Below are 11,116 nucleotides of genomic sequence, written 5' to 3' on the forward strand. Positions count from 1 at the left end.
TGTTCATGGATAGGAAGACTAAATGTCATTAAGATGTCAATTCTACCCAAACTCATCTACAGATTCAATGCAATCCCAATCAAAATTCCAACAACCTACTTTGCAGACATGGAAAAGCTAGTTATCAAATTTATTTGGAAAGGGAAGATGCCTCGAATTGCTAAAGACACTCTAAAAAAGAAAAACGAAGTGGGAGGAATTACACTCCCTGACTTTGAAGCTTATTATAAAGCCACAGTTGCCAAAACAGCATGGTACTGGCACAAAGATAGATATATAGATCAATGGAATCGAATTGAGAATTCGGAGATAGACCCTCAGATCTATGGCCGACTGATCTTTGATAAGGCCCCCAAAGTCACTGAACTGAGTCATAATGGTCTTTTCAACAAATGGGGCTGGGAGAGTTGGATATCCATATCCAAAAGAATGAAAGAGGACCCCTACCTCACCCCCTACACAAAAATTAACTCAAAATGGACCAAAGATCTCAATATAAAAGAAAGTACCATAAAACTCCTAGAAGATAATGTAGGAAAACATCTTCAAGACCTTGTATTAGGCGGCCACTTCCTAGACTTTACACCCAAAGCACAAGCAACAAAAGAGAAAATAGATAAATGGGAACTCCTCAAGCTTAGAAGTTTCTGCACCTCAAAGGAATTTCTCCAAAAGGTAAAGAGGCAGCCAACTCAATGGGAAAAAATTTTTGGAAACCATGTATCTGACAAAAGACTGATATCTTGCATATATAAAGAAATCCTACAACTCAATGACAATAGTACAGTCGGCCCAATTATAAAATGGGCAAAAGATATGAAAAGACAGTTCTCTGAAGAGGAAATACAAATGGCCAAGAAACACATGAAAAAATGTTCAGCTTCACTAGCTATTAGAGAGATGCAAATTAAGACCACAATGAGATACCATCTAACACCGGTTAGAATGGCTGCCATTAAACAAACAGGAAACTACAAATGCTGGAGGGGATGTGGAGAAATTGGGACTCTTATTCACTGTTGGTGGGACTGTATAATGGTTCAGCCACTCTGGAAGTCAGTCTGGCAGTTCCTTAGAAAACTAGATATAGAGTTACCATTCGACCCAGCGATTGCACTTCTCGGTATATACCCGGAAGATCGGAAAGCAGTGACACGAACAGATATCTGCACGCCAATGTTCATAGCAGCATTATTCACAATTGCCAAAAGATGGAAACAACCCAAATGTCCTTCAACAGATGAGTGGATAAATAAAATGTGGTATATACACACGATGGAATACTACGCGGCAGTAAGAAGGAACGATCTCGTGAAACATATGACAACATGGATGAACCTTGAAGACATAATGCTGAGCGAAATAAGCCAGGCACAAAAAGAGAAATATTATATGCTACCACTAATGTGAACTTTGAAAAATATAAAACAAATGGCTTATAATGTAGAATGTAGGGGAACTAGCAATAGAGAGCAATTAAGGAAGGGGGAACAATAATCCAAGAAGAACAGATAAGCTATTTAACGTTCTGGGGATGCCCAGGAATGACTATGGTCTGTTAATTTCTGATGGATATAGTAGGAGCAAGTTCACAGAAATGTTGCTATATTGGGTAACTTTCTTGGGGTAAAGTAGGAACATGTTGGAAGTTAAGCAGTTATCTTAGGTTAGTTGTCTTTTTCTTACTCCCTTGTTATGGTCTCTTTGAAATGTTCTTTTATTGTATGTTTGTTTTCTTTTTAACTTTTTTTTCATACAGTTGATTTAAAAAAGAAGGGAAAGTTAAAAAAAAAAAAAAAAAAAAAAACAAGGAAAAACAAAAGATGTAGTGCCCCCTTGAGGAGCCTGTGGAGAATGCAGGGGTATTCGCCTACCCCACCTCCATGGTTGCTAACATGACCACAGACATAGGGGACTGGTGGTTTGATGGGTTGAGCCCTCTACCACAGGTTTTACCCTTGGGAAGACGGTTGCTGCAAAGGAGAGGCTAGGCCTCCCTATGGTTGTGCCTAAGAGCCTCCTCCCGAATGCCTCTTTGTTGCTCAGATGTGGCCCTGTCTCTCTAGCTAAGCCAACTTGAAAGGTGAAATCACTGTTCTCCCCCCTACGTGGGATCAGACACCCAGGGGAGTGAATCTACCTGGCAACGTGGAATATGACTCCCGGGGAGGAAGGTAGACCTGGCATCGTGGGACGGAGAACATCTTCTTGACCAAAAGGGGGATGTGAAAGGAAATGAAATAAGCTTCAGTGGCAGAGAGATTCCAAAAGGAGCCGAGAGGTCACTCTGGCGGGCACTCTTATGCACACTTTAGACAACCCTTTTTAGGTTCTAAAGAATTGGGGTAGCTGGTGGTGGATACCTGAAACTATCAAACTACAACCCAGAACCCATGAATCTCGAAGACAGTTGTATAAAAATGTAGCTTATGAGGGGTGACAAGGGGATTGGGAAAGCCATAAGGACCACACTCCACTTTGTCTAGTTTATGGATGGATGAGTAGAAAAATAGGGGAAGGAAACAAACAGACAAAGGTACCCAGTGTTCTTTTTTACTTCAATTGCTCTTTTTCACTCTAATTATTATTCTTGTTATTCTTGTGAGTGTGCTAATGAAGGTGTCAGGGATTGATTTGGGTGATGAATGTACAACTATGTAATGGTACTGTGAACAATCGAAAGTACGATTTGTTTTGTATGACTGCATGGTATATGAATATATCTCAATAAAATGAAGATAAAAAAAAAAAAAAAGACATAATGCTGAGCAAAATAAGCCAGGCACAAAAAGAGATATTGTATGTTACCACTAATGTGAATTCTGTGAAAAATGTACAATGTTTTATACTGTAGAATGTAGGGGACCTAGAGATACCAATTAGTGGAGGGGGAATGATAATCTAATAAGAACAGATAAACTATGGAGGGTAATCTCAATGTTATGGGAATGCTCAGGAATGATTATGGTTTGTAAACTTTCTTGGATATAGTAAGATCATGTTGGAAGCAATAGAATTATTTTAGGTTTTTTTTTTCTCTTATTCCTTTGTTTTCTTAGGGGTTGTTAATTTTCTTGGGGTATGGTAGGAACATGTTGGAAGCAATGTAGTTATTTTAGATTATTTGTTTTTCTTACTCCTCTGTTTGGACATGGTTTATTAATTTTCTTGGGGTATGGTAGGAACATATTGGAAGCAAAGTAGTTATTTTAGGTTATTTGTTTTCCTTAATCCATTGCTTTGTTTGAAATGTTGTGGGGTTTTTTTGGTTGTTGTTTGCCTGTTTGTTTTTCATTTTTTGATAAACAAAGTTAAAAAATTGAAAAAAAATCAGTAGAAAAATGGGAGTAAAAACTAAATGACAAATAGGGTGGGATGGGGGGATGGTTTGGGTATTCTCTTTTCACTTTTATTTTTTATTCTTATTCTGATTCTTTCTGATGTAAGGAAAATGTTCAGAAATAGATTGTGGTGATGAACACATAACTATATGATCATACTGTGAACAGTTGATTGTATACCATGGATGACTGTATGGTTTGTGAATATATTTCAATAAAACTGAATTAAAAAAAAATGATAGCACCTATAATAGAATAAAAAAAATTAAAAACCTAAGAATAAATTGAATGAATGATGGGACAGACCTCTAGGAGAACAGTATAAAACATTATTTTGACAAAACAATTCTACTCCCACCTGTATCTCCAACAGAAATGTTTATATGTGTGCACCAAAGTCCTGTACAAAAATGTTCATAACAGCACTCTTTATAATATTCCCGAATGCCAAGCAACCCACGTCTGTTGACTTTGAGTAAACTAATGATTGTGTTATATTGACTCAGTAGAATATTATACAGCAATGATGAATCCCACAGTCATGATGTAGAGAGATAGAAGCCAATTCTGTATTATTTCATATACAGGAAGTTTTAAAACAGCTAAAACCTACCCATGGTGTTGCAAGTCAATAGAGTGATTTCCTTTGAGGATGAAGGAGGGGGTTAATTTGGAGCTGGTAGCATTCAATTCTGTTTCTTAACCTAGTAATAGTGATATGGGTGTGTGCACCTTGGGATAATATAAGTTTTATAAATGTTAGAACGCAAAGATATCCCAGGTGTTCTGATCTAATTCCCTCATTTGAAAAAAGTACCAAGTGTGTATCTCACCTGAGCTCAATGACTGCGAGTAAACAGGGTTAGGACTAGAGTGATCAACTGATCCCATTTGCCAAAAACTGTACCAGATGTATCTCTGAAAGTCCCACATCCAGGGAAACCCCACAACCTTGGGCAAACCAGAACGGTTTGTCACCCCAGTATGTAAATTGATTGATACCTTCTGAATCCCAGTGTAATTCTTCTGCTTCTATCCACCTGCTTTGTTTCTGCTTTGCAATATGGAAGACAGTATGCCAAGTATCCTCTATCCAAACATCTTTAATAAAATGGAATACACAGATGCAGTAAGTTGCTACAGAGATAAATGTCTACTGTACCCTTGAATCAGGCTTTTGTGTTTGAACAGACTTGGACCCAGGCAGAAATTCAGTCTGTCACTGGGAACATACCAGCATCAGGCTCCCCACCCAGGGGCACTTGCCAGTCTAAGTACAGCCAAAGGAAAAAAGCTGGGAGAGATGATGGTTAGGACCTCCCCGGGCCAGCAGGAAATGTCACATGATGGGCGATGATTGTACAAGTTTGATGCTGATGATGTGTTTGCCCTCCTTAAATTTGAAAAAATATACTATGGATGTTCTTAATTAAGAAAATGATTAAACATTTATTTTCAACAGATGCCATAACACGTCTTGAAAAATTTTTCTCCTTGACAATTCACTTTGTGCCTGTAGAAAATAATGTCAACAAGGAAAAGACCTGCTTATTGGTCCAAATATTGGGGCCCAGTGTACAAAAGATGCAGAGATTAAGGAGTTATCAGATTCTGGGAAACGCCTCTGAACAGGAGCCACACACACACACACCTGACACCATGACACATTCCTGCTGCTCTCCTTGCTGCCAGCCCACCTGCTGTAGGACCACCTGCTGCCAGCCCACCTGCTGTGGGTCCAGCTCTTGCGGATCCAGCTGCTGCCAGCCTTGCTGCCACCCAACTTGCTGTCAGACCACCTGCTGTAGGACCACCTGCTGCCAGCCAACTTGTGGGACCAGCTGCTGCCACCCTTCCTGTTGCACCACTCCCTGCTGCCAGTCCACCTGCTGTGGGTCCAGTTCCTGTGGCCAAACCTGCTGCGGGTCCAGCTGCTCTCAGCCTTGCTGCCGCCCCAGTTGCTGCTACACAACCTGCTGCCGGCCAGCTTGCAGTGGCCCCGTGTACTGCTCAAGAACCTGCTACCAACCAACGTGTTGCTGCGTGCCTGGTTGCCTAACCAATAGCTGTGGAACCAGCTGCTGCCAGCCTTGCTGCCAGCCCACCTGCTGTGGGTCCAGCTGCTGCCAGCCTTGCTGCCAACCAGTCCGCTATCAGACCACCTGCTGTAGGACCACCTGCTGTCAGCCAACTTGTGTGACCAGCTGCTGCCGCCCTTCTTGTTAAAGCACACCTTGTTGCCAGCCCACCTGCTGTGGGTCCAGCTGCTGCCAGCCTTACTCCTGCTGACCCACTCACCATAGGATCATCCAGCACAAATCAACCTTTTCACAATCAATCAGCCAGTCACCTAGTTACTGCCCCAAGCTCAATCACCAGGCTTTGGTAACATCCAGCACGCTGTCACCATTCTTTTATTACCCATCTTCTTGATTAAAAGTCTTTATGGTTCAGTTTGGTAGGGTGAATTCAACTTCACTCTGATTTTGTTTGCTTGCTGTTCATCTCTGTGACCGCTGAAGGTGTTCTTCAGCTGTCCTTGACCTACTGTAGTTTGCTTAGCCTTGGGAAAGTGACCACCACTCTTTCCCCCAAAATAATCCCCCCCAAAAATCATTATGACCATTTTCTTAGGTTTCTTCCATGTTGCTATTTCTTTTTAATCATTTTTTTTAAATGTACTCATTATTAAATCTGACTTCCTCCTTTTCCTGATTATGTTGCATTGTCCTCAAAGCTGCAGGGAAACTTCCCTGATTCCTTCCTCATAAAGTGTTTGCTATCTTCCAATTTATCCTGTGATTTTGCTTTTTTATAGCACTAACTTCTCAAGGGACTTACATTCATATTTCATTTCACAATGATTATTCTGAGCCTGACAATGGTCCCTGTGTTAACAGAACCAACATGATCATCATGTTACAGATTATGAATAACGTGTCTCCATCTGGCCACACAGCTAGTTATGGACAGAGTTCAGTCCAGGGCCCAGAGACCCTAATTCTAGCTCCAGGCACATACACTGACATTACATTACAAGCAGAAATAAAAAGGGGTCTGAGCACTTGGAAGATATATGCTTTGAGTTGCCCGTCCAGTAATGAAAATAAACCTGTCCATATGCAGGTTATTTTTCTGTTCACAAATGTATTCTCCAATCTATTTCTATGACCTCAGTGACCACTTGCATATGTAAGGCCAGCAGGTTGATTTTAAGAGCCAACCAATATGTCTGAGCATTCATAGTATCCCTGGCACATTTACTCCAGAGGCTTACCTAAAGACACTTGTGCTTTGATGTCATGGAAACGGCATTCTGGGATGGTGTCTTTCATCTAGCCATGTATACTATGGAATATAAAAAAGAAACAAAGTAACACACCAAAAAACACATACCTTCAGGCCATGTTTCATGCACTCCCAAACTTTGTCAATTTATTCTCACCACTGGAAAACTATTAAGGAAATTAAGTATGGACACCATGGACTTTTTACCTTTGAGACATCCACAATCTATACAACACAACAGCCCGTGTTTTATGAGATGATACTGAAGATGAATCAAACTCACATGCATCCAGGATTCTCTGAAGAGATCTCCTGCTTCATAATAGAGAAAAGAGATAAGTTGAGATAATAATATTTACTTACGTGTCTTCAGATATTGGTCTAAATCAGTATTCCACATCCTCGGCACTGCTGACATTTTGAGCCAGATAATAATCTGGGGGGGGTGGGCAGGGAGTGCTTTCCTGAGCATTGAAAGATATTTAGCAGCACCCCTAGTGCCTCCCCACTAGGTGCTGGTAGAACCCCTCCCAGCTGTATCATGCAGAGCCAGGATGGGTGGGGAAAGCAGGTAAACTGATAAAAGCACAAGGGTAAAATCTATACAGGAATTGTTAAAATGTATAGATTTGAATAAAAATTTAAAACTATATCAAAACTCATGAGATGAAACAAAGCTGTGTTTTGAGGGAAATTTATAACTTTAACTCTTTATGTTAGAAGAGAGGAAAACCTCCAAATTAACAAGCTCAGTGTCCATCTTTTAAAATTAGGGAAAAAGCAGTAGCCTTGTCCCCAAACTACAGAGAAGAAAACAAATACTAAAAATAAGAGTGGGAATTAATAAAATAAAAAATAAAGGCAAAATAGTAAAGTTCAACAAAACCAAGTTTGGCATTTTTAGAAAGTTAACAAAATGTTGGTGAAAATAGAGTGTAACTAAAATTTTTTAAAAAGCTAACAAAAGAGATAAAACTCTGGCAAGATTTATCACCTAAAAAAATAACAGAAATAAATGATATAAAAGAATGGTTAGGCATAAAATATGGGTAAAACAGATTTATAAAATAAGAGAATAAAATCATTTCAAGCAACTGTTGCTGCATTAAAAACTATTTATTAATAAAGAACAAGAAAAAATTATTTCTTTTGATTTCATAGGTTGGCTGAGCTCAGTTCTTTTGCCCCACATGGGATTGACTGGAAGAAGATATTAGCAATACACATAATGAAAAAGATTAGTGTCAAGGACATATAAATAACTTCTAAAAACCAATAAACAGAAACTCAATAGAAAATTGAGTAAAAAGATAGGAATTTTACATTACAGGGAACACACACAGTCAACAATCACATGAAAAGATACTCAACATTATTAATAACCAAGAAAACACAAACCAAACCCTCAACAAGATTCCAATTTATACCACTGTATTGGGAAATATTTACTCTGACAATACCAAGAACTAGAAAGGATGTGGATCCACAGACTCTCTTGCAGGTTGTGGAAAAGTAGGAATAAACATTTGTGCAACCACTTTGGGAAATAAATGAGCTTTTTCTCCTCAATGACTGGCTAATATTCGGTCAACCACATGTGTCAAGGAACTCCTTCTCTGGGTTTTGTTGACAACCAACATACTGTCACCAAAGTTCCTTTTAGATACCTTTTTAAATTGTTAATAAAGCTGCTTAGTGGAGCAGAGTCTACTTCACCTTGGTTTTTTGTCTTTCTTATTTTCTGCATAAGTGTACCAACGGCTGCTCCATTTCTTCTGTCCTTGGCAAGAAGTTATGATCTTCATCTGATCAAAAGCAATGAGTAAGTAGAATTAGGGGGAAAATAAAAGGATTAATTTACAATCCTATGTTGTAAACATAGACAGGTTTTAAATTGGATGTTGTGGTTCAAACACAGGCCTTTGGCCTTTGATCCTCAAATCTCTTGAGCGTTTTGGTATTTGTGCTATCAGAACTCTCTTTTCCCTTTTCCAAATGCCTGCGTCTCCAATTCCCAGTCTCAGGTGCCTAAGAAGGGTCCCTTGCTCTTTGGCTTCTGCCATGCCCATGAATCAAACCCATGTTTGTTTTAATTGTATGATTCCATTTGTATGAAATGTCCAGAAAAGACAAATCCATAGAGACAGAAAGTAAATTAAAGGGTACCTGGGCCGTGGGGCGATGGGAAGTGCTAACGTGCACAGCTTTTCTTTTTGCAGTGATGAAAATATTGTAAAATTAGATAATGGTGATGGTTGCATAACTCTGTGAATGCACTAAAACAACTGAAATAGTAATGTATATTTTTAAATTAATGAAAAAGAAAAAACCTACTAATGGCAATATTTTGGACCCTCTGTGCGTGAAACTAACACTATGTGGATATTTCAATTATGAGGTAATAAATTTTCATCTTGTTTATGCAGTTTAGATAAAGTTATCCATGACTTATAATAAAAGGATCTTGTTTTATATACTGAATACCTTAATTAGTAAAATAGTGAGGTAATGCCCAAAGAAGAAGAGATACCAAATAGCAACTAAATTTAAAGCTAACTATGCTTCCTTTTCCCCCTTAATGTCAATCCTAAAAATCCTTGATACTATAGGCTTTTTCTTGGATTAATGAAACAAGAGATACCAAATTAGGATATGTGGGGGGTTTTTTGTTTTGTTTTGTTTTTTAGCATTTGTTGACTCTTTTTTCATAATGTAGAACAATAAAGTGAATTCCCTAGAGATTTCATTAAGGAGAAAAAGTGTCACTTTTTCTTTAAATACACAGCTTAAAAATCAATTTACCATCATGACTCTGTGAAGTTCAAAACCATACTTTTTAGCCACTCTTCTTTTCTCCTAGGGCCACCTTAGTGTCAAGAATTTATGTGAAGTTCTTAGTGTGACTGTGTGAGTATGAAGTGAAAACCTTGTGGCTCGCACTCCCTTTATCCAGTGTAAGGACAGATGAGTGGAAAAATGGGGACAAAAATTAGATGAAGAGGATCTAAGCTGGTGGCATAGAGGGGAGTGGAGGCTGGTTAGTCCCCCTGAAACAACTAATAAGAAACCAGGAACAACTAGTGAATAATCCGGAATAACTGCGGGGGGACAAATGTGACCATCCACTCATCATACACCACCCTGAATTGGGAGGAATGCCCAAGATCACAGCATAAAATCTGTGAGTAAAAACTGCGGATCCAAGCTGGGAAACCCCTCCCCCCACAGCACGAGCTGCAAGGCCTTGTGGTGCTAGAGAGAAGCTCTCTCCCAGCAAGTGAATATAGCTCAGCTGAGCTCCAGCTGGGGCTTTAATTAGCAAGTGTGGACTGCTCACTACAAGCTACGAATCCCCAACAAACAGACAGAGGTTTTGGGTGATGACTGACCTTGGAGAGACAGAGGGTCTCTACGGACTAGCCCTGAAGGGGACTTTTGGTACCTGTTTTGGCTCAGTGGAGAAAGCCTCAGCCACTTTCAGTTCCCAGTGCTCTGACCCAGACAAGGGTAGAGATAACACAGGCAGAGAGAGACCATTGAAATGCTAATGACCTCTCCCTAGGGAGTCTGTCTTCTCTAAGAGGAAAGGGGTGGGGCCCAGCTCTACTACCTGCCTTCCATTCAGAACCAGACCCCAGAGCCTGGGGGAAAACAGCCAGGGGCCACACCTCCTTACACCAGTCTGGAGTTACAGGCTGGTGGGTGCCACCTGCTGGGCAGAAAAGCACAGTGACCTGAGGCATCACAGGGTGTACCAATTTTCTAAGACACACCCTGATACTGAATATTTCTTCCTTCTGGGACCTGAGCCTATTCTGATCTGGGAAAACCTGATTGGGATAACCAAGGAAACCAGGCCTAGACAACAGAAAACTACAACCTACACTAAGAAAAATGAAGTTATGGCCCAGTCAAAGGAACAAACTTACACTTCAACTGAGATACAGGAGTTGAAACAACTAATAATAAACGAATTCAAAAAGTTTAGGGAAGATATGGCGAAAGAGCTGAACCGTATAATGGAAACACTGGGCATACATAAGGTAGAAATTGAAAGTTCAAAAACCAACTGGCAGAATCTATGGAAATGAAAGGCACAACACAAGAGATGAAAGATACAATGGAAACATACAACAGCAGATCTCAAGAGGCAGAAGAAGGCACTCAGGAACTGGAGAACAAGGCACCTGAAAGCCTACACACAAAAGAACAGATAGAGAAAAGAATGGAAAAATAAGAGCAACATCTCTGGGAACTTTAGGACAAAATGAAAAGCAAGAATTTACATATCACTGGTGTCCCAGAAGGAGAAGAGAAGGGAAAAGGGGCAGAAGCAATAATAGAGGAAATAATCAAAGAAAATTTCCCATCTCTTATGAAAGACATAAAATTACTGATCCAAGAAGCTCAGAGTACCCCAAACAGAATAGATCTGAATAGGCCCATGCCAAGACACTTAATAATCAGATTACCAAATATCAAAGACA

The 11,116-nt window shown here is 39.7% G+C and overlaps 1 protein-coding gene across 3 annotated transcripts; it reads left to right on the forward strand.

The window, feature by feature from the left end:
- The first annotated feature begins 5,000 nt into the window (after positions 1–5,000).
- Positions 5,001–5,567, forward strand: LOC119513640 (keratin-associated protein 9-3-like). 3 transcript variants are annotated; one of them, XM_037809018.1, is made up of 2 exons: positions 5,001–5,289; positions 5,329–5,567. In XM_037809018.1, exons 1-2 carry the CDS (start codon positions 5,001–5,003, stop codon positions 5,565–5,567), a joined length of 528 nt encoding a protein of 175 aa, XP_037664946.1. The 3 variants fall into 3 exon arrangements, with proteins under 3 accessions (XP_037664946.1, XP_037664947.1, XP_037664948.1); XM_037809019.1 differs by having other exon boundaries at positions 5,001–5,274; XM_037809020.1 differs by having other exon boundaries at positions 5,001–5,262.
- The last annotated feature ends 5,549 nt before the right edge of the window (positions 5,568–11,116 follow it).

The sequence above is a fragment of the Choloepus didactylus genome, chromosome 18 (genome assembly GCF_015220235.1).
Source record: "Choloepus didactylus isolate mChoDid1 chromosome 18, mChoDid1.pri, whole genome shotgun sequence".
Lineage (NCBI taxonomy): Eukaryota > Metazoa > Chordata > Mammalia > Pilosa > Megalonychidae > Choloepus > Choloepus didactylus.